The following is a 27044-nucleotide window of genomic DNA, read 5'->3' on the forward strand; positions in this document are numbered from 1 at the left end:
GCTTACCTACTTTATATCAAATTATATTTAAGCCTCTTCCTTCCCTCACTCCAAGCATGTGAAAACCTAACGTCTTTCACTTGTTAAAGACAGGAACTTGCACTTCTGTGCTTTTTTGCTAGCTTACAAATGCCACCTAGCGAGGAATTCACAAGCCAGATGCATTTCTGAAATCCCTTAGTTTTGTTTTAATAATTAATATGAGAAAGGAAGAGCAAATTCTGTAATGTGTACATTTAGAATTACAGTCTCATTCCACGGCAACATCCAGTACAAACTGGAAAGATCTATCAACAGCTAGTTATTACATAATCCTTATTACTGCTAGATGGTTGAGCAGTAATTTTAAGGGAGGATTAATTGAAACTAGATAATGCCTGGCTGCAACATCAGATGAAACACATAAGAGACAGAACCAATAATAAAATAGATTTGACTTAATGTTCCTATTTTTCCCTTCCTGTGAATGCTATGCTAAATCAGAACACCATCAAATGCAATTTGATTCAGCAGAATTGTTGTAGAAAAATGTAAGAATGATACAGAATTTCTGCTACATTACACTTACTCTGAAATTATTTAACTGTGGAGCAATCACAGCCAAGCAAACCTGGGAGGTTGCAGTGTGGTTAATGCACAAGACTTTTGCCCCTAAACCCAAGTTTAAGCTCCAGAAAGGTCAGAAGTGGTTATATTTTCACAAATAGGCCCTTTTGCCAATGTTTTTTGGTCCAAATGCTTACAATTGCTATTAACTCAGCAGTTTTCAACCAGGGGTCCATGGCCCCCTGGGGGTCCGTTAGCAGGTTTCAGCGGCTCTGCCAAGCAGGGCTGGTATTAGCCTTTATGTGGCCCAGGGCAGAAAACCCAAGCCTGAGCCCAAGCCCTGCTGTGCTACGATGAAGCCAAAGCCTGAGCAACTTAGCTTTAAAGGGCACCCTGTGGCGTGGGGCTCTGGGCAACTGCCCCGCTTGCTACCCCTTAATAGAGGCCCAAACTTTTATATGCTGAAAAACAGTCGTGGCACAGGTGGGCCATGAAGTTTTTATAGCATATTTGGGGGGCCTCAGAAACAAAAAGATTGAGAACCTCTGCTCTATCTCAGAAGTACTGTGTGTTCAAGGGATCCTGATTCTGCAAACACTTACTGCAGAATGTAGTGTTTAGTACACTGTGTAGTCACATAGTTTGAAAAATTCTTTGAGATTCCTTGGAATTAAATGCACCATACTAACAAGATACTTACTATTATTATTATATAAATTTAGTGGATTCATCCCAATCTACATTTGTTACGTTGCCAAAGTTTAACCATTTAGTGGAGAAAATTGTATATGATCATGTAATTAAAGATTGTATCATAATGGATATGCACAAGGAAATCAAATTAAAATTGTACAGGCACACTTAATTCTGGCATTTCCTAACTTTTGAGTGCCTTACTTTACAACCTTAATGTTGTTTTAACATAATGTTTTGTTTGGTTTGTTTTTGTATGGAATTTTACTAAATACATAAACAGATTGGCTCCTGGCTTCTTCAATGTCAGTCTGTCTCCCATGGAATAGTGCTGTATTTTGGAACACCTGAGGCACTCTGGGTTTAACGGGGAGAGGGTGAGTTAGAGAGAAAGTTCTCCAAGAGTTTCCATAGCATAGACATAGGTTGAGAGAGAGTCTTACAGACACCTCTTCACCCATTTATAATCCCATAACATGTAACCAGGGCAACTGTTTCCTCAGAAAAACATTATTAGGACAGCTTTGAATGTATTTTAGCTGTCTTTAATGTGAAAAATGTTCTGTCTTTTCAAGCTAAATCATACTATTTACTTTTACTCTTCATTTTACCCTCTCATCTGTCTGCTTCTCTCAAATGGAAACAAGGTCAGCACCCGGGGACCAGCCAGCTCCCCACAGACCACCATTGGCTCAAATTGCTTTAATAATTTCAACCCCATATGGTTTTCAAATGTACAGTAGGAAAGTGGGTCCCACTTTAGTTTTATTAGCAAAGTGAAATAAAGAGATGGGACCAAATCAAAACTCTGGATCTGAAACCATCCCCCTGGCCTATGGGGCTATTCAAAACCCAACAATCACAAAAGGCTCCTTTACTTACTACAAGCCAAGCCACTACCCTGGATCTGCACACCTCCAAACTCTGGGGAGTTGTAATTCTGATCCACATTTGGCGGCTTGAGCCCACCATCTGGTGAAATATTTGGGAAGGTCTTATGGAATTACATGGTCTGTTGGCATCCTCATGAACTGAGCTCTATGCCACCCCACAGGCCATCCTCTACACCTATTTTTAAATCTTTTACTAACACAGCATATACTTCACTATGCTATATCCATATATCCTCTGTAATCAATTTCTGCCCCCCCCCCCAAAGTTGTACTTACTGACTTACTGGCTTTGCTTTCTTATCGTCTTTAGGGGCCAATACTTTTAAGTTAAAATATTCAAATCTCTCTCTTGTCTAGGTGTTACTTCTTAATTCCATTCCTTCTTAACCCAAGTGTAACTATTAGTAACAAATTCTGCACATACACATCAATTCTGTTGTACAGGTGTGTGGTTGCAGTGGAGAGGGAAAGAAATATGGGATTCCATGAGGAAGGTCTGCACCCGCTGTGCACCACGAAGCTGTACTATACTGGGATTCTCTGCATCCTAATACACTGTGGAGTGTTTTGAGGTATTCTGGAATGGGTGAGGGAGGGAAGTGGCATGGCCAGTGAATCAAAAGACTAGACCCCAAAGAGGAGGAGGAACTAGAATCATTGGGGATACAACCCCTGAATGTGTAGTAGTAGCTGCACAGTATCAATGCTAGGTTTCTGAGTAACAGCCGTGTTAGTCTGTATTCGCAAAAAGAAAAGGAGTACTTGTGGCACCTTAGAGACTATCTCCATGACCTCAGTGGGAAAGGTTACTTCCTGTATTCTCCCCAATACATCCAGCTGTACATTACACTAAGATTTGATCCTTGATAATGATACTTTAGGCTTATGTAATGGGAAACAGTTAACTATTGTTCTGTCAACACTGCAAATTCAAGCATGGCAGGGAATCTGAGTTAGACACAGTTGTCCCCTAACTCAGTTACCAACATTGTTCCAGTTTCTAGTGTCAAATGGACCTCAGCGTTCCGTGAGCTTTTTGTGTGTGGCTCTTCTATATTCTGAGGTATAATTGCTTTTGTCAAGATGGTTTCCCCACTATAATAGGCTCCACTTGGGCTCTTCAAAGATAAATGTGGCAAAATGGCATGTTCTCTGCTTCAAACTTTTTTACCAGAAAAAAGCATGTGTCCCCTATATCAATACCACTGCTAAATTGTTGCATGAAATACAACAATTTTAGTGATGAGAAAAAATGTCAGTTATTCCTCATTCTTATTTGAGTATATCATCATCACGCTTAATTTCATATTTCTTTCATAAGAAAACAATGGTAGATGTTCATACATTTGGGTTGTGTGTGTGTGTTTAAGATAAATCAATATTCTGATCTGGTTTGACTTGTAAGTATTTACAAATGGGACAGAAAATTCCTTTTGATGCCTCCATGTAAGGGTTTTAATTGGATCATCTCTAGAAATTCTTCTTACCATCTCCATTGCTATTTTTCTTTCTACTTAATTGCGTCTTCTGAAGGAACAATCTCACCAACTCTGCATTTGAGTTTCATGTATTCCTTCCTCCATCTCTATCCATTCAGACTCTTTGAAAATGATTTATGGGAATCTGCCCTCCGTTTTGGCAGAGCAGGCTGAAAGCTTGAAAAGAATGTTATTCTAGTCTGTGGATTTTCTGCATAGCTGCGTAATCAGTGGAGACCCTTTGTCAAGTAATTAACACATACAAGAAACAATGTTTTGTTTTAATATGACATGTCAAATTTCAAATATTAGTGGGCTACTTTGTATTAAAGTAAGTCTGCCATAGGTTTAGGGCCTGATCCAAAGCCCATTCAAATTTTTCCTTTAATTCCAATGAATTTTGGATCAGGTTTCCCCAGGCTATATCCTGTGCCATGTTATTTGGCTGGGTGAAGAGGAAGAGGTGTGGAAGGCAAATCCTTGCATCAATTATCTACTCTCAAAGCTATAAAAGCACAAACAGAAAATCTGATGGTAAGAAGGTATAATGTGTATCCATAGAAACTCCAAAGCAAGCAAAATTAATTCTGTTCTTCCATCTTTAACACTCCTGTAACTGTACTTAGCTCTTTGAAATATCTGAAATAGGTCTGTGATGTTACATACACATACACTAGTATGTGTATGAGAGTCAATTCCTAAGGGCAATATTCTTCCTAACTGTGGACTTTCTTGAATTTGTAACTAATTTTAAATCAGATTATTAGTATTACTTCATCAGTGTTAATATCTTATTTTCTCAGTAGAAAAACCCAGTCAAACATTCCAGTACAAATGCATGACAGTCACAATCTGCCCTATGTTTACAAAGTAGACTGCTGAACTGCTAAAATTTATTTTCTCAATCACAAATTGTGGTTTAAACTAATACAAGATACAATTCTTACACCTTTATTCTCATGTAAATGCATAATATAAACTCTCCATAGTTCATGCAACTTTTTTAAGCCTCAATACCTTGACAACTTGGCTTGTTTGTGGGCATAAAATGTCAGAATCAGACTGCAAATATAGGAAAGAGGTACACTGGATTCTAAACTCTTCTGGTCAGGAACTGTATCCTATCCTCCATTTCAACAGTGAAAAATCACTATGAGGCTCTTACCCTCATTGCGACCTATTAGCATTAGGATAGTACTAAATTTTAAAAAATGAACCAAAAACGTATAGAACAAATGTTATAGTTTTACACAAACGAGGACAAAAGCAAGATCTTTTTGATGGGTTAACTAAGGACAGCATGCATCATGGCAAGACATCTGTAAATATTGTCATGGATACGCTGGAATGTGCGGGGACAAATTTTCCACGCAGGCACTTTAGTAAAAGGGTTACACCCCAGGGATGGGAATGTCAAAAACTTAGCTAGATCACATTCCCTTGTCAAGTTAATTAACATGCTCCATTAGTATTGCAATTACATAATCTACATAGAGAGGAAGCACTTCTATTTTACATGTGTAAAGGTATATCTTAAGGGAATGGACAGATGTTCATAATTTAAAATTGGCCTTATATTTTCATGCTTTCAAAAATAAATCAGAGAAAGAAGACTGTCTGTGGGTAAGACTCATTACCTCCCTTCTTTAAAAAAAACCCCTACTACCACTCAACGAGACAATTTATAAAATTCAAAATATCCAAAATAACTTAGCATAATAAAGGTTAGGCTTAGGGAAGCCTTTAAAGCAAACTGTCCATGTTGGATAATCAGAGAGGATATACATAAGGTTAAAGTTATATCCTCACTTTAATGCAGTTTCAAACTCCCATTAATGCTAATGGGGATTAGGCATGTTCAGTCCAACTCAAAGGGGAATTGTATAGATAATTCATTTATTTTTGTGATGCGCTTGGATACTATAATGATAAGCACCATAGAAAAGCTCATGAGGAAATTAATAATTGTGTCTTCACATCAGTATTTGAATAAGGGGGACAGTAAATAAGGCCTGGGACCACACACTGAGCCACACAGAGAAAACAAAATATTAAATATGTGCTCACTATGGGACTAATGTCCATCCTGCCTTCTGAATTCCTCCTCCATGATGTCTGGGCACAGGAGAGACAGGAGAGACAGCTTCCCTGCTCTCAGCTCTAGTACCTGAACGCTTCTGAGCACAGAGAAGCTAGGAGCAGAAATTGCAGAAAGTCCAGCTTTGCCCCTGTAGCCCTCGACTGAGGCATGCACCATTACAGTGTGGGGATGATGCATGCACACTCTGATCAGCGACGATGGAATTTTCTGAGATTTTAGAAGCTAAAATCAAAAATGTCTCTACTGAGACACGTGCAAACTGCTTTTTCCCCCCCAAAGGCCTACATAACGTCCCCAAATTATGAAAATTTTCACAATGATGGGAAAAGGCACATACCTGCCACAAAGGCCACACCTCTGCTAAACTTCAAGTCCCTGCTCCAGGGCATTTTGACGTGGGCAAAACATATTTTTCCCTAGCTCCATGTTCTGAAATAACTCAACCATTTTGGCTGAAGGTTTCCAAAAATAATTAATCATGAGGCAGAAATCTGGCATGGAAAAAAATTCAGTACAAACAGTTGAATTTTGGCAAAGTTATAAGTAATTAAAAATAGAGTCCGTATAATGAGAAGTGTCGGGCAACTTTAATAATAGGCAGTGTTATCAGCCACTGCTGACACTACTATTTCTGCTGAAGTCTGTACAGTACAAGCAAATTAAGTACTCATGTTGACTCACATTGCACCCTCAAAGACAGCTCTTCCCTTTGTATTGGACCTAGAATGTATCCCCAAGATAGTTCTTACGTACAGTTAAGTAGTGGGATTTTAAGCATTCTGGCAAGTTATAAAGTTCTGCATGTTCTTACCCTTATGGATGTTTTTCCATCTAACACTGCACTGGATTTGCTTATGTAATACAACCCATCGGAAAACATATGCAATATTTGTATGGGGTTATTGTCCATTTTAAAAAACTAAGATTGTTGCCTGACAAGATGCACATCTGTCAACTTCAAATTGCACCACAAAACTTCAGTAGCTCACATATACTGCAAAACACTGATGCTCCTGAACTACTAATAGATTCATAGGTTTCAGAGTAACAGCCGTGTTAGTCTGTATTCGCAAAAAGAAAAGGAGTACTTGTGGCACCTTAGAGACTAACCAATTTATTTGAGCATAAGCTTTCGTGAGCTACAGCTCACTTCATCGGATGCATGCAGTGGAAAATACAGTGGGGAGATTTTATATACACCCATCGTTTCATGTTCTCTGTGTATATAAAATCTCCCCACTGTATTTTCCACTGCATGCATCCGATGAAGTGAGCTGTAGCTCACGAAAGCTTATGCTCAAATAAATTGGTTAGTCTCTAAGGTGCCACAAGTACTCCTTTTCTTAATAGATTCATAGATACTAAGGTCAGAAGGGACCATTATGATCATCCAGCCTGACCTCCTGCACAACGCAGGCCACAGAATTTCACCCACCCACCCCTGTGAAAAACCTCTCACCTATATCTGAGCTACTGAAATCCTCAAATTGTGGTTTAAAGACTTCAAGGAGCAGAGAATCCTCCAGCAAGTGACCCATGCCCCATGCTACAGAGGAAGGCGAAAAACCTCCAGGGCCTCTTCCAATCTGCCCTGGAGGAAAATTCCTTCCCAACCCCAAATATGGCGATCAGCTAAACCCTGAGCATATGGGCAAGATTCACCAGCCAGATACTATAGAAAATTTATTGTAATATGTGGAAGAGATTATTTTAGAAATAAATCTAACAGCATAAAATGGGGCGGGGGAGAGATCAGGTGTGTGGTGGATGATTGATCATGGCAGGATACTGTAGATTCTCTAAAACAGTGGTTCTCAAAGACGGTCCGCCACTTGTTCAGGAAAAGCCCCTGTCGTGCCGGACCGGTTTGTTTACCTGCCGCGTCTGCAGGTTCGGCCGATTCCGGCTCCCACTGGCCACGGTTTGCCGCTCCAGGCCAGTGGGGGCTGCGGGATGTGGCGTGGGCCAAGGGACGTGCTGGCCACCCTTCCCGCAGCCCCCATTGGCCTGGAGCGGCAAACCGCAGCCAGTGGGAGCCGGAATCGGCCGAACCTGCAGATGCGGCAGGTAAACAAACCGGTCCGGCACGATAGGGGCTTTTCCTGAACAAGTGGTGGATCGGCTTTGAGAACCACAGCTCTAAAAGATCTTGCATAAAACTGGTGGAAATAACAGATTGATCTCATAACACAGAAAGAAAGATGCTGCAATATTCAAAGATTTGCTCTAAGGGTTCTCCCTCATGCTCACATGAGAGCAGCACTGCAGCTGCTTATTAGGCCTTCCTACAGTCCCATGATCCCCCTCGTCCCTCCTGATTCTAGCCACAGCTGAAGACAACACCACTTATCCCCTCTTCCATTCAGTCACTGGAGCAGGAAGACCACCCCAACCTCTTCTTTTCTCCACAAATCAGGCAGAAGAGAGATGATTCTACCTCTTTTTATCTACAACCAACTAGAGAGATGTAATCCTAAAACAGCAATTATGTTAGATAACAGAAAGGCAACTAAGGATCTAGTCCTGCAAATTCTTACTCAGATTAACAAAGCAGCTTCCATGAGTAAAGTTTACTTCCAGGAGTAAGGGTTTGCAGGATCAAGTCCCCAAAAACTGAGGAATGTTTCTTTTGTTTCCTGTTTTTTATTTTAATGTGAAGCTAAAGTCGTAGCCCAGATAGGAATGAAATCACATCATGACACTCCTATAGGTGGCACACAAGTTGGCACCGAAAATACAATTTTGTTTCTCAATTTTTATTAAAAAATAAATAAATGAAGTTTAGACAGACTTTTAAAACCACCCACAAAATTCAGGAAGTGTTTAGATACTTTAAGGAAAAGGTCAGTCTTCATATTGGACATTTGAAGGTAGCATAATTTTCGCATAATTTTGTAATAGTTCCATTTGTGCTGTCTGATCGACTGGGTCAACAAAATAAAGACAGATGGTAGTGTATTAATTCTAATGCTTCTTTATTGCAATGCTGCCATTACAGTTTCCTCTGCTGCATTCACAGCAACTAAAGCTTCCCCAGTTTAACATTCTCCACAACTGAAAAATGATACACCACCTAGTGAAATCCATGAATATCTACACTGGACATAGGACCAGGACATTGTATTCATTTAGGATATGTCTATACTCCAATTAAACACCCGCGGCTGTTCCATGTCAAATGACTCAGACTCTGGCTAGGTGGCTGTTTAATTATGGTGTAGGCGTTTGGGCTCAGGCTGGAGCCTGAGCTCTGGGACCTTCCCCCCTCACAGGGGAAAGGGGCGAGCCTGAACACCCTCACCACAATTAAACAGCCCCTTAGCTTGAGCCCTGCGAGCCCAAGTCAGTTGACATGGGCCAGCTGCATGTTTTTAATTGCAGTGCAGACATACCCATAGAGAACCAGCAGCTTTATAAAGAATAAAGTGCTCCAGTAGAGTAAAATGAATTGAATGCATTAGTCCTCACCGCCTTAGGAAAAGGGACCCCCCAAAAAATAAAAAACCCAATCCACACAAATAATATAAATGACCGCATACCAACAAGTACTCCTTTTCTTATACCATACATAGGGATTGTTGTCCCACAATAATGGGGTATGAGTCACTAGCCAGCTATGCAGCAGCACTTCTCCTGAGGCTTCCAGCTGTCACTTACTAACCTGCTGTGCCTGTGCTTCCAGCATGGTTAGGCTCATCTGACCCTTCCAATCATTAGGAGCCTGACAACCACCAACAGTGGATTTTACACAGATGTATACATTTGTGGAGTTGTCCTTTTCCTAGTTTTCTGAGAAGGACACAAAGAGACAGACTACTGCTGTGATTAATAGAAAAGGAGAAAAAACAAACAAAGGATGTCCGACCTTTCACGCCTCATTTATATTGTGTTTACTCACACCACAAGAAATTTCAGAACAAGAAAGAAAACTGATTCTCAAAGGAAATAAAGCAATCAAAAAATCTAATATCTCTTACAGACACAGACCACACTGGCACATACCCTGCTCCTTAAGAGAGAATGGATGTTTCCAATTTTGTTACTTCCATCAGTTTTCTTAATCCATCTCTGGATAGGAAACCTGAATCGTTATGTTGGCCTCCCACCCTGTCTTACTTGAAACCATTATGTTGTAGTGCTTAACAACACCTAGTAACTTGTGCATTTGTCTCACATTTCATTATGCCATGTCATACTGGGTGGTGATCTATTACAAGTGTGAACCTGGTATCTAAGAGATAATACCGTAATGCACTATTTCCCAAAGCATGGGACATGTTCCCAAGTTTGAGCAATGAACTGGCCAGAGTTGCATAGTTGCATGTTCTCCAGAGTCTCAGCTTTCATGTTAAAAAAAATCGTTAGTCTCAAGCTGTTATGGTGGTTTGGAAAACCTTCAGGGTGAAGCAAGTGTAACTAATGCAGGAGGCATCTGCCTGGGTTTTCAGAGAACCTTTAATGTTAGCTCAGAGGTACAACTGGTTCCATTCATGTTCATTGGAACTAACTCAGATGCCAATTATGATACATTTAAACATCAACATTACTTTACTCTACTATTCAAAGCATGTAAGAAAGGACAGGAAGTACTATATTATGAGCTCTATTCCAGTGTTATCTGAAGTGGCCTGAAGGCATGATATAAAAGATATATGAATTAAAATAAGGAAGCCTTTAATATCACATAGCAGAGTTGAAAAGGGGTGCAATTGCTTTCATTTTCCTGAAAGGGGGCTCATTTTGGGAAATACTACCTTAACGCTTCCAGTGCCCACTTCACAATAAGACATTTTTCAATCATACTGTACCATTGCTTTCCATACAACTTTCTACTTATAGAATTGAATATTCTTCTCTTTTCCACTCTTGATACAAGACAGCTCTCAATCCTGTCTCTGACACATCAGTTTGCATTATGAATGGTTTATTAAAGTTCAGACTAATTAACACAGGTTCTGAAAAAGGGTCTTCTTCAGGGTATCTAAAGGTCCCTGACATTCCCTTGGCCAGATTACTTTTTTTCCTTTCAGGTTTCTTAACTGAGCTTTAGTATGAGAAAACTGTGGAATGAACTTCTGGCAAATCTTGGCTAATCCCATGAAAGATTTCACTTTCTTCTTGGTGGTAGAGATGGCAGCCTCTGCTTTTACCATTGATACTTCAACTTTTACTTCCTCATTCCTAGTATCCTTGATTTCTGGCTTCAGGGCTGCCTAGTACATGTTGCTGGGGATTAATAATCAACCCGGGTTAGATATGCCACACACGGACATGACTCTCCAAAGGGAAAATAAAAGCAAAAAATCCAAACAATCTCTTACAGGGGCATATGACACTGTCACATATCAATAGTTTTTGGACCCAACACATTGTTAATGGAAATTGTTTAAACTGTGTCTGCCACTTGGCACTAGAATACCAGATACTACAGTCATGGGGGGCCAGATTGATAGAGGAGATTTAGCAAATTAGCAGCATCCCCTCCAGATGCAGTGACTGGACTTGCTGTACATCCTTCATGGTACAGCATCCAAGACTCAAACCTAGACCCCTGTTGTTTATAGGCAGCAACTCTATCAGACCACAAAAAAAGCTTGTCTCTGGCTATGTCAGTAGAACCACAGCACAGCTTGTCTCAGCTGGGCATCACTTGTTGCATGTCTTACATACCATACCTGAGATCATCACTAAACAAGGCATTAACAACACTAGTACATCAGCTGTTTTGAGTTCTGTATTCAATAGCTTGTACAACTGCTACCCTTATTGGTAGTCCCACTAGAGAAGCCATTCTGATATTCGGACTACAAATTGACCCTAATTGTGAGCTCAGCTGAGCTGTAGCTCACGAAAGGTTATGCGCAAATAAATTGGTTAGTCTCTAAGGTGCCACAAGTACTCCTTTTCTTTTTGTAAGAGGTGAGTGAAAGTTCATAAAATGTCACAACAACCTATAACAATAAATCTTGTGGGGAAAAGGTGTGGAAAGGAGACAGTTTGAATTAGTCCAAACAAAAAAGGCCTACTGATATAATTCAAGGACTCTGGTAAGATTATGCCTGGTAAACAAAAACAATGTTTGACCAGAAATCAATAAACCAAAATTGATGTGTCAGAAATTAGGCCTAACTGGTGAATAAAAAAATAAGGGGACAGGCTATTCCACCCATTATTCCCTTTGGGGGTTCTTGTTCCCATTACTCCCTTGGGGGAAAAAGCTGCCTACCACAATGCTGACTGACTAAAAGACGAGAGAAGAGGAAGGAGACAGCTTCACTTTCATGGATGCCACCCCCATGTCTCTTAGGACCTCAGACTTTTTTATCCTTATGTCCTGACATGGCCAGACCAAAAAGAGGGAGTTAGATGACATCACCAGCGGCTCTGGCTAAATTCCAAATAACATCTGGGATGTGAAACTGTCATTCCCCCTCCCACACACATATACCTTCTGTGTTCTTTTCCTTCCCCACCTTATTTCTTTCTCTTTTCTATCCATCCCCTTTTATCATCTGTCCAGTAAGATTATTTTGCAACACTGCTGTAAAGCCTATGACCAGAAAGAGGCAGCTAAATTCAATGCCCCAAACAGCCCAATGCTTGTACAATTTTGTCAAGTCTCAGAGTGGCTGATAAGACCATGTATAGTGCCTATGTTTCTCCAGCAGTGAGGCTGCAAATGAGAATCAACATCAAAGACAGAAGCTGGATATTCACTCTTAGCTATTTTTTCTCTCCTTCTTTTCTGTATGTTTCTCTTGTTTTCTTCTAGGAAACAGGATCGGACTTTAATAGCAACAACAGCAGCTCCAGCCTATCTTAACTAATTTCTTCTCCTTTCCACAAAAAATACAAGTTATTACCATCTAAGACACTGTCAAACATGGAGGTTTTCCTTCTAAAAACTCTCTCCAGCTAAAGAGAAAGAGACCAAAGAATGTTGTTAAAATGAAAGCCTTGCTTAATAATTTACATTTCAAACTCTTTAACTGTCTTCACCCCCCCCCTGCCCACTCCGTTTCTTTAATAAAGGGTTAAAAGGATTTTTAATAATGTATTTGCCATGGTACTAAGCAGGCTGAGGTCTCTGTATACCAAACCCTGAGCGTTGTTTAAAACTGTCTGATGTTGGACCGTGACTGGGTTATGTTAACACCTTTAACTCATTGGGCACATATATTCCATCTGAATTAATACAACAGGGCTAAGACTAAATTTCTCAGTCTCCTTAAAATGATTCATTCCTGAACTGGGATGAAGCTCGTTGGTAAGGTGGTGAGGGAAAGGTTTAATCACCTGTACTGTATCTGTTCCATTATGAAAATGGTGGTTGATATGTTTTTAAAGTACTAGGTATATATTAAAATGATGGTCCAAAGCCACAAAGTTTGCATCTGAATTTGAATGTCCTGAAGCTTCAGAGTTTTTGCATCAGGGATTTCTTTTCCAGACCCACTTAAAATATCATGGTCTCAAATTTTACTGTAGCAATAACTGGGTTATTCGTCTGTTTCCATCTTAGAATGAAATCCCCATTGGTACCCCATGCAGAAGGCCAGCACAAGTTCAATATGTCATATAAATCAAAACAGGGTTTAAGAATACATAGGCCTTTTGCAGATCCTCTGCACAACGGCAAATTTCATCCTTATAGTCTTTTTTTTTTTTTTTTACCTGAAACGAAGATTGGCTGTTATAATTCTTTAACTCCTTGTTGGCTCCTCGGAACAACAGAACTCTTGCACAGCTGTCCTGCAAATTAGAGAAGGAGGAACTCATTGATTATAATCTTTAATCACTAAAAATAGGCTTTAAATTATAAGATTTGGTGGTTATTTGGCATATGTTTTTGAACATAAAACAATAAGTCAACAGCCCAAGAAATATGAAACTCTGTTCCAATCAAAGGATTTAGTTGATTAAAATAATTTTAATTTTCAATACAGTTGGAAAATTCTTAAATAATGTAGTTATGGGCAAGGTTCAATTTTTCAATGTACTGGAAACAGCATAAGAATGGTCATACTGGGTCAGACCAAAGGTCCATCTAGCCCAGTATCCTGTCTTCCGACAGTGGCTAATGCCAGGTACTTCAGAGGGAATGAACAGAACAGGTAATCATCAAGTTATCCATCCCCTGTCACCCATTCCCAGCTTCTGGCAAAGAGAGGCTAGGGACACCATCCTAGCCCTGCAAGCAAGTGTAAGTAACAACTAAGGGGACTACAGTACTTACTGAGATTTAAATACCTTGTTAACAATTCAGAAAAACATATTACAAAAATTACATTAAGTTATTAAACAAACCAGATTTTACAGCAAAATTAGTGTTTTCAAATTAAACTTTGTACATTAAAGGTCTTTGCTCATGTTGATACCTTCCAACCAGTGGGAACTGTTCAAGGAATAAATTATTGTGTTATATGATCAAGGGTACCACAACCTGGACCTAAATAATTAATATAGACATCCACTAATCAGAGAGGACAGTTTATTACCTCAATTTTACTTTGATTTATCAGTATATATCTCAAACTAAGCAGTTAGCTGTTTTTAATGCAACAGTATATTTAATACAAGTTTTTTTCAAAGAAACTTTTTTTGAGCTGCTGATACTATAACAAAGCCAGTCCTCCATACACAAATAACAACACCACAACACAAAACTAATATACCCTGACCTCCTCCCCAAATGAGAGACCAGATTACATGAGATCAGGTTCTGGTACAGAGTATGTAGTTGAAATCCTATCAGTATATTTTTTTAGTTGAATACACTGTATTGCAGTAAGACACTAGTCTGTACTGTTGTAAAATATTACTGATAATAACCTTATAGAAATTTTTCTATAGATCTGACATTTTTCAGAGCACTTGACTTTTTCTTGATTCATATATAGTATTCTATTTCCACATGTCGTCTTTAATGTTCATCTCGGGACCTGTGCTTAACCAGTCCACAATTCAGAATGTTTTTATGTTTTCTTGTCAGGTATGTTTCTATTAGCTCAGCTAATCCTGATTCACAGACAGGTGTACATACGGAAATTGCCCTTAAAAGAAATTTTCCTCATTCTGCTTTCCGATATACTGAGCCAGATCCTTGGTCCTGGTAAATCCCTTGTACTGCCCCCTTCAGCACAAAGAGGACTTATAGTTGTCCTAAATGGCCCCTGGGTGCCCCCGGGATCAGGGTTCCATAAAGATAGATAACATAAAGCCCCTTTTGCCCACTTCTCCCTGTTCTGCTTGACAGAGTAAATCAAGCAGTTTGGCTCTGCATTTCTAGTCAGGATTCTAGCACCTGTCACAGAGAGGTAATTTAATATTCTTAAAAGGGATAGGATGCTAGACAATATAGTTATGTATAGGGCCCTACCAAATTCATGGTCCATGTTGGTCAATTTCATAGTCATAGGATTTTAAAAATCATAAATTTCATGATTTCAGCTATTTAAATCTGAAATTTCATGGTGGTGTAATTATAGGAATCATGACCCAAAAAGGAGTCGTGGGGTGGTCACAAGGTTATTGTAGGAGGGGTTGCAGTACTGCTACCCTTACTTCGTTGCTGCTGGCGGCGGTGCTGCCTTCAGAGCTGGCTAGCTGGAGAGCGGTGGCTGCTGGTCAGGAGCCCAGCTCTGAAGGCAAAGCCACCGCTTGCAGCAGTGCAGAAGTAAGGATGGCATGGTATGGAATTGCCACCCTTACTTCTGTGCTGCTGCTGGCGGGGTGCTGCCTTCAGAGATGGACACCTGGCCAACAGCCACCCCTCTCTGGCCACCCAGCTCTGAACGCAGTGCAGACGTAAGGGTGACAATACCGTGAACTCCCTAAAGAACCTTGCGACCCCCCTGCAACTCCCTTTTGGGTTGGGACCCCCAATTTGAGAAACACTGGTCTCCCCCATGAAATCTGTATAGTATAGGGTAAAAGAACACAAGAGACCAGATTTCACAGTCCATGACACGTTTTTCATGGCTGTGAATTTTGGTAGGGCCCTAGTTATATAGCAGGGGTGGCCAACTTGAGCCTGAGAAGGAGACAGAATTTACCAATATACATTGCCAAAGAGCCACAGTAATACGTCAGCAGCCCCCTCATCAACTCCACGCCACCCCCCACCCCGGTCCCAGCATCTCCGGCCCACTGGCAGCCCCACAGATCAGCGCTTTCCCCTCTGTCCCCGCACCTCCTGATCAGCTGCTTCGTGGAATGCAGGAGGCTCTGGGGGGGGAGGTGGAGGAGCGAAGGCATGGCAGGCTCGGGGCGGGAAGCGGTGGAGTGGGGGCGGGGCCTGTGGCAGAGCCAGGGGTTGAGCAGTGAGCACCCCCCAGCACATTGGAAAGTTGGCGCCTGTAGCTCCAGCCCCGGAGTTGGTGCCTATACAAGAAGCCGCATCTTAACTTCTGAAGAGCCGCAGGTGGCTTCAGAGCCACAGGTTGGCCACGCCTGTTATATAATATTTCCTACCTGTGCTAAGAACTGCATCAAACCAACAGCTCAGGAGAGCACTTTACAGTGCTAAACAGGGACAGGCAAGGAAGAGAGTCTGTCCATCTGTCTGTATCTATCTATCTATAATTAATTCATGGGACCATAATGTTTTTCCAAAGATTTTACATATTACTAATCAGTCAAGGGAAAATTCATGTGCTATAGCCTAAAGAAAGACCTAAAGATTTAAATAATGTTGATAGGGCTTTTGTTCTAGCGATGCCAGTAAGTGACCCCTATTTCAAATTCATACCAGATGATCCTAGGCTGGCGCAATGCATGTATCATTCAGGTAATATTCACTATGTCCATATGTTCTACCGAGAAAAAATGGGAAGGCTGGATTGCAAGCTTGCATATTAAAGTTCCAAATTTCCCAACTCGGTCCACAATTTGTTCATTAAGGTATTGTGTGTTCTGAAACTCACAGTATTTATAAACTGATCATAATTTAATTTTCAGAGTACCTAAATTCACATTTATTTTATAATTTATTTGTCTTTCATAAAACACAAAATGGTTCTGAAAATACATTTCCCCTTCCCCCACCCCTCTCTTTTTGCAGTTCCTATCCAACAGTTCAAGTATTATGGTTTGTTTCAAGGGTTTTGTAAATTTAGTGTAGGCAATGAATATGTGTACTAAGCTTCAGCTCACAATAAGTTTTATAACCACAAAATATTGGGATTTAGGGTGTTTTATACAATGTGAGAGACTCTGCCAATGGTATAATGTGCAGGACAGAATTGCAACACTTTACAGGCCTTTTTTGCTTAAGTTTCAGTTAATATATTGGCTACATTTTGCAATTAAATACATTGGGATTATACAATAGTTATTTCATTCCTTTGAAAATTTTGGACGTGATTTACAAATGTAATACAACTGTTGTATTTTCTGCAACACCACAATATAATTGTATTCCTAGTGCCTTATCAATAGAGCTAATCAAAAAATTTCCATCAAGATGTACCATGAAAATGGTATTTTTCCCTAAAATGAAATTTTTCACAGAATATGTTTGTTATGGTAGAATTTTTTTATAAAAAGATTTTTTTTCCAGTTTGCCCCCTTTCTCTTCCTTTCCCCCCTCTTTTTATTTTTTCCCATTCAGTGAAAAGAGAGATAAAAAGGAAGGGGATGGTGAAGGATTAAAAAACATTTCTTATAGCAAAGAGCTGAATCTATTTAGCTAATACAGAGAAGGTTAAAAAGGATTTGATTAGCCTATAAGTATCTACCGGGGAACAAATATTTAATGACGAGCTCTTCAATCTAGCAGAGAAAAGTATGTTCAACTGCTGGAAGTTGAAGCTAGGTTAAATTCACACTGTATTTAGGGTAAAAATGTTAATGTTGAGGTTAATTAAACACTGGAACAATTTACCAAGAGTCACGGTAGATTCTCCATCACTAGCAATTTATAAATCAAGATTGGATGTTTTTCTAAAAGATATTCTCTAAGAATTTTTTTGGAGAAGTTCTATGGCCAGTGTTTTAGAGGAGGTCAGCTTAGATGATCACAATGATCCTTTCTGGCCTTTGAAATCTATGAAGAACTGAAAACCCAAAACATTTTCAGATTTTAGGGGGTTTTTTAAGTATTCATGGGACAATTCCCATTAAAAACTATTTGCATTTTTCCACCAGCTCAGTTTATCAGTTCAAAAAAAGTCTACATCACATGTTTAAGATTCTTCCTACCAATGCTACAATTCTGGCTTTTGACAAAGTGCAGTATTGACAGTTTAATAACCTTTGATATTTATCATTTAATACAGTTTACTTATGATACATAAAATAAACATGAAGCAGCTTTTTAGCCGTCAGGGGTTTAAGTGAATTTTATAAAGATGTGTGGGCTGTCAGCAGATTAGATTTGTTGCCTAAAATCAAATATCTATTAGTTGATTTCATAGTAGCACAGTAAGTAAAACAAATTCAATAGGTTGTATTTTAAAGGAATGTACATATCATACTTGCATAATTTATAAAATATAGACTAATAATTTTATTGAGAGACCAGGAGCTGTAAAGTGACTTTAAAACAAAATCAGGTCATCATTTTATTTAGGTCATCATTTAATTGGCATCCAGGAAGGGGAAATTACTGACTGATGAGAGTATTTCCCAGCAACTCAAATTGGGTTTAAAACAAAATCAAATGGGTAATGACTCCACCTACTGGAATTACAGGGTAAAAAGGACACTGTCACCCATCCTATCCTCCCCATCCACATCCCTCCCCTTTGCCATAAGATAAAGCATCCTTTAACAGAAGGAACAAAGGAATGGTTTAGCAGAGATCTGTAACAATTACTTACTGGTTCTAACAACAACACTGCCAGTAAATAATTATTCATTTTCACATATCCCTGATCAGCCAGCCCAGGAAACAGGAAACATGTGGGTTATAACAGTGAAATCACAGGATGCAAGGTTCCAGTAAAAGATCCAGAAGGAGAACGTCTTGTCTCAGAAATGTCCACTAAAGCTACGATATGCAAGGATTGCAATGTGTGGTAAAGGTTTGTGAACTATAGTATGTGAAGTTTCAATATAAGTTTTTTGTCCTCTTTAATGTTCCACAAAAGTCCATCTGGTGTCAATGGGCCTTCCTTGTTAGCCACGACATAACACCTTTTGTTGGAGAGCAGCACTTTACACTAGCTAATGTCTCTCTCCTCTCTGGTGATTTACAGAGGCTTACAATACAAATGCTTAAATATTCCCTTGCAACATGGGACACAGATGTTATAAGTGAGATGAATGCATGCAGCAACCCACAAGCATTCAAAGTCTGAACACGAAACGCATTCTTATGTTAAATTATTCCAAAAATCGTCTCTTTTGAAAAAATCAAGATATTTTAGAAATACTAAAGGAAGTGAGGAAATCTGCTTTGACAAGTCTTTTTCAATCAAGATGGTAATTAATTAAGAAGCAGATGCTTTAACAGATGTTTTACTAGTTACAATCATGCCTCATTACTTGTGTTTTTCTAATGCAATGTAGCATTCCATGCACAGTGTCCTAATATGGTTTTAATACATACAGTGCTGGAATGTTATAAAATGACCCAGTGTGAAAGTAAAAGCACAAAGCCCTGTTTGCCTTATACTTAGGAGTAGTCCCATTGACCTCTCAAAGTTACTCGCTTCAATAAAGCAAGTAGGTTTTGCCTTTGAATTTGCATATCCAAATATGCAAAACAATAGGCTGTAAGGGGGGAAGCATATCTACCAGTAGCAGCTCATTGGTATGACTGCAACTCAAACCTAATGCAGCCAAACTTCACACCCAATAGAGGACTAGATTGAGAGTTTACTCTCAGTCCTGAGAAAGTGTGATGCTCCAGTAGCAGCTCTGGAAAGAATCATAGAAGACTCCTGAGGTCTCTTCCAAGAACTTCAGCTTGGACATCCCTCTGACTTCCAACCCCTCTCAAGATCTTGGCAAAATAGGCTACATCATTACCAAAAGCACCAAACTTGTCCCCACGTCCAGTTAGCTCTGCTTGCTGATGCATGGAAGACTCTGCCAACTCTCCACTTCTCCCTATGCACTTGCATGCAAGGCAAGAGAATCAGACACTCAACTTCTGCTCTCTGCCTAATGTCTGGATTCAAGTCTAGAGTAGGCCCTGCACAGCCAACTCAGAGTGATGGATGGCATCTTAAACCCCTTTACTCCCATGCATAGCCACTCACCGTAGTCTGGCCCATAATTATTAAAAGAAGATTTGTCCAAAATAATTTCAGATATAGAGAGCTATATTTTAAGAGCTACAGCTCTGTGTTCCTTGCATCCTTTTATTTAGTTTATCTGCTCAGGGTCAAATTCTACCATCTACAACTCATGCAGTCCTTTTTCCAGATGTAAATGAGGGCCAAGTTGACCCCAGGGTGGATAAAAATTAATGATTTTTTAAAAAAATAAATTAAAAAAAATCAGATGTTTTTAATTTAAACCGGATTTTTTTTTATAAAATGCTTTTTGAGGAAAAAAACCTATCTTAATTAATTAGTCTCTCACAGTTTGTATGGCAACTTCCACCTTCTCTGTATGTATATATATATATATATATATATATCTTCTTACTATATGTTCAATTCTATGCATCCAATAAAGTGGGCTGTAGCCCAAGAAAGCTTATGCTCTAATAAATTTGTTAGTCTCTAAGGTGCCACAAGTACTCCTTTTTGCGGATACAGACTAACACAGCTGCTACTCTGAAACCTATTTAAAGATAGTTTTAATTAAGATACATTATAGCTCAAAGATATCTCATCATGGAATAGGGATTATAAATTCTGATTCTATAGTATGGGACAATATATTCATGTAATGTTTAAGAAAAGTTTTGTAAATGAGTTCCAGTAGTTCATGGATTAGGGACCCAATCTTATGGGGCTCCAGGGGTTTCTGTATAGATTATTTAGGTTAATCGTTCTATCTACGCAATGGGACTCAGTGCTCAGTCTAGAAGATACCATCAGAGATGCTTAGTTTTGCTGTTCTCAAACTGTGGATTTGTGTCGCCAGAGATAACATGCTTGTTAACAGCAAAAATGTTTTTAATTAACTAAATAATATAAGGAGGTGAGAAATGACAGACCTCAACCCTATTGTCCATCTGCAAATTTGTGTACACATAGTCAATCCCTTACCTCTCTCTAAAAGTGCAAAGTTTCAAAAAGTTCAATGAGTAGAAGATTGCTGGGGGTGGAAAAGATCTGGACAAGGAGAAGAAGTCTGGAGCAAATGTGAGAAGGGAGGGACAGGCAGTAGAAACAAAAGTAAAACTGTTTGAGCAGCATAGTCCAGAAGTCCTGAGGTTTTTCTGAGTATAGCCTTCATTGATTTGAGATATATCATACCATTCTCTCACTAGAAGGGAAAACCTATAATGGCAGCAGGCCATAAAAGAGACCCAGTTTGAGAATATTTTAATGAAGTTCCTTTACCTGTGGGTAAGACAGGCATGCGTGCAAAATGCAAACAGTGCAACAAAGAAATGCAAGGCCTGGTTGACGGCATGAAACAACATCATGCCTTCTCAGGAGGAAGCTGCGCGGAAGATGATGAAAAGAACATGTCTGAACATGCAGGATCTTCAGGTTAGTAAACTTTTTTATTTCATACTTCTTTCTTGCCTGTCTTCCTTCTGGACTATACTTGAATTCTCATGTTTGAGCAAAAAATATAGTTGTTACACTGTGGTACTATCATTTTAGATGCAGCTGTGATAAAAAAATAAAGAGCTGAAACAGGCAGATCTTCCTTTTACAATTTCACCTTTAAAGTAGCACTGAGTGTTAGTGAATGCAATGAGTAATACTAAACGAGCAATATGGTAATAATAATTAAATAACTGCATTGACTTATTTTGTTTATGAGAATCCATCCTCAACATACAGGATTCTGAAGACTATCCACCTTCAAGATCACTACAATTTTCTATAGTTTCAGAGTTATCTGCCAATGATAGCATTTCAGTCACATCCTGTATGTCACATAGCCACAGTACATCACCTGTATCAAAAAAAAAAAAAAAACCTCCATCATCCAGAAACAACCACAGATAAGTTTGTGATAAGAACCAGCCGATTACAAAAAGAGGTAATGGATGAAAAAATTGCCCGGTTTGTTTATGCAACAAACTCTCCTTTCCGTATGATTGAGAACCCACACTTCATTAACATGGTTAAGTCATTAAGACCAGGATAAGGTCTACCCAACAGAGCAGATGTCGCAGGCAAACTGCTGGATAAAGTGTATGAAAGAGAAAATGAGCAGTGTGCAAAAGATCTAGAGGCTAAAATTGTTAACCTCAGTCTTGATGGGTGGAGCAATGTCCACAGTGATCCTGTTGTACATGCTTGTGTGACAACAGAAGAAGGGAATGTCTTCCTTACAGAAACAATTGATACATCAGAAAATGCACACACAGCAGAATACTTACAAGACGTAGCAGTAAAAGCTAAACAAACTGTGAAAAAAAATTCAAATGTCTAGTACGCAGCTTGGTCACAGACACTGCTGCAAATGTATCGAAGATGAGAAGAAATTTAGAAGAGAGTGAAGAGAGTCTCAAGCTAATAACCTATGGTTGCAGTGCTCATTTGATGCACCTCCTAGCCAAAGACTTCAGTGTTCCAGAAATAAAGGCTAATGTTGTTGAAATTGCAAAATACTTCCGTAACAACCACTTTGCAGCAGCTGCTCTGAGAAAAGTGGGAGGAACCAAGCTAAGTCTCCCACAAGACATGCGATGGAACTCAGTAGTGGACTGTTTTGAGCACTGTATCAAGAACTGGCCTAATCTGATGACAGTTTGTGAACAAAATCATGAAAAAAATAGATGGCACCGTCACAGCCAAAGTTCTCAACATTGGGCTTAAGAGAAATGTTGAACACATGCTGAGTACCCTGAAGCCTATTTCTGTAGCCTTGAACAAAATGCAGGGAAACAGCTCTTTTATTGCTGACGCTGTTGAAATTTGGAAGGAACTGAGTGAGATCTTAAAAAGAGAAATATGCAATGACAGAGTTAAATTACAAGCATTAAAAAAAACAACGGAACAAGCACTATCTCCAGCTCATTTTCTTGCAAATATTCTCAATACTCAGTACCAGGGTCAAACCTTAACTGCTGAAGAAGAGGAGTTGGCTATGACCCGGACATCCAGCAATCATCCCTCCATAATGCTAACTACAATAAACTTCAGAGCTAACGGTGAACCATTCAAGAAATACAGGAACTCCTCACTTAACATTGTAGTTATGTTCCTGAAAAATGCGACTTTAAGTGAAAAGATGTTAAGTGAATCCAATTTCCCCATAAGAATTAATGTAAATGGGGGTGGTTAGGTTCCAGGGAATTTTTTTTTTGCCAGACAAAAGGCATTATACACATTTTAAACAATTTTAAACAAGCAATTTAATACTACAATCATTGCTGAGTATGAAGCTTGGTTGAGGTGGTGGAGTCAGAGGGTGGAAGAGGGTGAATTGTCTGGCTGCTCCTCTTTGCTGAACTTTCTGAACTCAAAAAAACACATCTAGAGATTGTTGTTTTGCTTTCCTTTTTTTTTTTCTTGGTAAATTTCTTTATAGCAAGTCATTAGATGACCAACTCCCCTAATCACTTTGGAGCTGCATTCTCTGGTAGGATTGTCATCACTCAGGATTTGTAAGCCAGCTTCAATCGTTTGGAAAGCTTCAGAAAGCTTAGGGGGTCTTCCATGAGGGTCCCCACATCTGTACCCCAGAGTTCAGAGTGGGGAAGGAACCCTGACATGGTGGCAGAGCAGTGGGATCATTTTGGACCAAAAGCGCAATAGGATTTTAAAAGGACATTTTTTTTTATCCTTTTGTCTGCTTGGAAAGCAGGGAGGTTTTTTTTTTTAAGCTGTGAGCAGCTGGAGTTTTTTTTTTTTTTCTCTGCCTGAGGGCAGGGTAGTTGACTTCCTGCAGGGGAATTCACAAGTGGCAGTCAAATTTCGATGGGTTGGTTCTTCTACTTCTTGGCCGTCTTCTTCCATTGCTCTCATCACCTCGAGTTGCATCAGATCTTCATTTGTTGGCTCTTCTCCGTGTGATTGCAGAAGTTGTGTAACATCAGCTTCTTCCACCTCATCAAAACCTTTCTTGGCCAAGCAGAGGATATCTTTCTTCATAGCGGGGACAACATCTTTAAATCCTATTAAGTCACTGGAGATAATGAGGCAGGCAAGGAGGCTGTAGATGCTGTAGGCTAGGAGAAGCCCTTTGCGTAGCAGCAGCTTCCCCTACTCGGCAAGCACCAGGGGCGGGGGGCTCAACCCTCAGCCCGCCCACTCCACCCCTTCCCTCAAGCCCCCACCTTTGACCCGCCTGTTCTCCCCCCCACACCTCATCCTCCTTTACTTCGCAGGCTGCTTCCTCACTCCTCCTTCCCCTCCCTCCCTCCTGAACGCTGCAAGCCAGCTGATTGCCGTGGGCAGGAGGCAGGGGAGGGAGGGGGAGCCTGCTCGCCAAGTCCTCACTCCTACTGAAGGGTTAATGTTTAGCTAGTCCACCTAGAAGCAGGCGGGGCACACCCTGACTGTTTCGTAGAAGCAATGCACACATTGCTCTATCCAAGGACAAGGGCTAGATATAAACCATGAGAACTTGATTGTTTGGACAGCAACGGTGGGAGGCTTTCTTAGCCTGGGCTCAAGGCCTGAGAACCAGGATTGTAGTAGATAGGGGATGGTAACTAAGTATATGAATTAACGTCACACATTCCTTTGTGTAGCAGTGTGTAATGCTTAGGGGGAGAAATATAATAAAAGGAGAAGGTGGAAGGCGGGGGGGCAGAAAACAGCCCATCTCAGCTGACCAGCCTGCTTGCTTGCAAAAAGCTGTGTTCTGTCTCATCACTGAACCGCCACACTCCTACCCCTTCCTTCCTGCCTCCTAAACGCGGCAAGTCAGCTGATTGCCGCAGGCAGGAGGCCGGGGGGGGAGGAGCGTAGGGAGGCTGCCTGCAGTGGAGAAAGCAGGCAGCCAAATAATGTAAGAGTGGCGCATTGCTCAACTTTAAACGCCCATGTTCCCTAATTGATCAGCAACGTAACAACGTTAACCAGGATGACTTTAAGCGAGGAGTTCCTGTATATGTTTGCTGATGATGTTTTAAAGAAAGTCACACCAGTGAACTGGTGGAAGTCACTTTGGAATGAAAATTGTTTCATAAATGCAAGATTTTCCACAGGAAGAAAATTTCAGTTCCAGTTCTACTCTACTTCGTACATTTCATGAAAGATTTTTTAAAAAAAACTCCCCAAAAAGACACAGAAATACAAAGCTATAGAAGAATGATAACTAACCTGGTTATAAAGAGCACAAATATGCAATGCTGTATTTCCTGAGGCATTCTGTGCTCCCATATCTGCTCCATAAAAAAGTAAGTGTTCTAAATGCTGGACATGTCCATATCGGCAAGCCTATAAAGACATAAATTTAACATTTTGATTACTATATAGTCTTACTGTATCGGGTAAATATCCCAATTACACATTTCTTCATCCAAGAATATGCTACATCCTTATAGCCTAATTCTCAGTTATTCTGTATGATTCTAGAGTACCAGTAGGAACACCGAGAGACACCACCTCCATCATTCCCCTCCTTTATTTCTCCCTCCTAAGGTCCACCTTGTAATAACCCTCCTTTCAGTACAGCAGCATTTGGTACAGTTCTGGCCCTCCCCAGAGAGTGCTTCTATATCTGATGAAGCCAGTCATTACCAAGGGACACATTTCCTTCTCCAACAGCTGAGACTGCTGTCTCTGCAGTGTTGCTATGTTTACCACAGGAAGGGTTCAGGACTCACACTTGGATGCTGTGCACAGCAGCTGACACTAGGTGCCTCGGTTGGCTCCAAAAAAAAAACACTTTAAAATGGAAGTAAGATTTGAAACAAAAATAATATTTGATATAGTAAATATGAAATTGAGCAAGTTAAGGGTCTGATCCACCTCCCATTGAAGTCAATGGAAAAAACTCCCACTAACTTCAATAGAGGCCTAATTGGGGCATAAGGCCCAGATCTTGTAAAAAACGTATACATGTGCTCGAGTTTGCACATTAAAGTGGAAATCAATGGGAGTCCTTATGTGCATAAAGTTAAACGTGTTTCTTAAGAATTTGGAGGATAACAGTCTAAGATACAATAAAATAAATAGTTCCAAATTATGTACCTACCAACATGTGCTTGTTACTCCTATTAATGCAGTGGGAACTATATACAACAGAACAAAGACAAAATATTCATTTACCTGCAAAAATTATGATTAAAAACCATGAGCCAGTAAATTAGCATGCTGCATATTTGACTGAAAAACATTTATTTTCTGTTTATAGGCTCTAGAGTAGAAAATCAAGCTTTTTTTTGGAAAGGTGACACTAGATTGCACTGAAGATGATCTGATTTCTGAACACTGCTTTTAAAGAGTGAAGATATATTGGGGAATTAAATTAGCCGAAGTATTGTAAGTCAATGATTTTTCACAACATTGTTTCCTTCTGAGTATCTTCCTCTGACCTGTGAGCACAAGAGCTATAAGAGTGTACTTCAGAAATATGTATTGTATAAAGAAGAATAAAAATCATTACAAAACATAACTCAGTAAAAGATGATTGAGATTCAACAATAACTGCAGAGGTCCTGCATACAGAGGGTCTGACTTTGATCCAAAGAGAGAAAACCTGTGAATTATTTGGCCAGACACACTGCCCAAATTTCAAATACTGAATAGGTGAAATTAATTGTTCATTGAATGAGACCATGAATTAATCTGGTGAACAATTTTCATTAATGAATAAATCTGAGGGGAAAAAAATCACAGTATTTCTATCTATCAATCTTAGTGACTTATCTGGCTCCCACTACCATAATACATGAATGTCTCAGAATCTTTAATGTAGTGATTCTCTTCCCTGTGAGGTTAGGAAGTGCTATTATCCTCATTTTACAGATGGGGAACTGAGGATAATTAACCTGTCCCACATCACTCAGTTATCCTATGGCAGAGCAGGGAGTGAAGCCAGGTTTTCCAAGTCCCAGGCTAGTGCCCTAACTAGTGGACCATTATTCTTGTCTCTGGTCACAGACCATTCACAAGCAGAAGGGGGGGACGGGACAATATTTGTTAAATAGTTTACTCATTATGAATTATTTGCCCAAGTAGAGGGGGAAAAAATAGATTCAATGAAAATAGAACAGGAAAGATTTATTCTAAAATCTTTCTAAAATCTCTAAAATAATATCCATCAGAAAGATATTATTCACCAAGGAGCAAATGG

At 39.7% G+C, this 27044-nt stretch overlaps 1 protein-coding gene across 4 annotated transcripts in view; it reads right to left on the reverse strand.

The window, feature by feature from the left end:
• The window catches only part of SHANK2 (SH3 and multiple ankyrin repeat domains 2), a 539125-nt gene that overhangs the window by 468113 nt on the left and 43968 nt on the right, over positions 1–27044 (reverse strand). For all 4 annotated transcript variants that reach the window (XM_075129488.1, XM_075129487.1, XM_048855923.2 and 1 more), the window contains exons 7-8: positions 25067–25183; positions 13386–13463 (exon numbers count right to left, since the gene is read on the reverse strand). In XM_075129488.1, coding sequence (XP_074985589.1) covers positions 13386–13463; positions 25067–25183 — 195 coding nt within the window. The remainder of the gene's footprint in view (positions 1–13385; positions 13464–25066; positions 25184–27044) is intronic.

This window comes from Caretta caretta, chromosome 6, assembly GCF_965140235.1.
Source record: "Caretta caretta isolate rCarCar2 chromosome 6, rCarCar1.hap1, whole genome shotgun sequence".
In the NCBI taxonomy this organism is placed as follows: Eukaryota; Metazoa; Chordata; order Testudines; family Cheloniidae; genus Caretta; species Caretta caretta.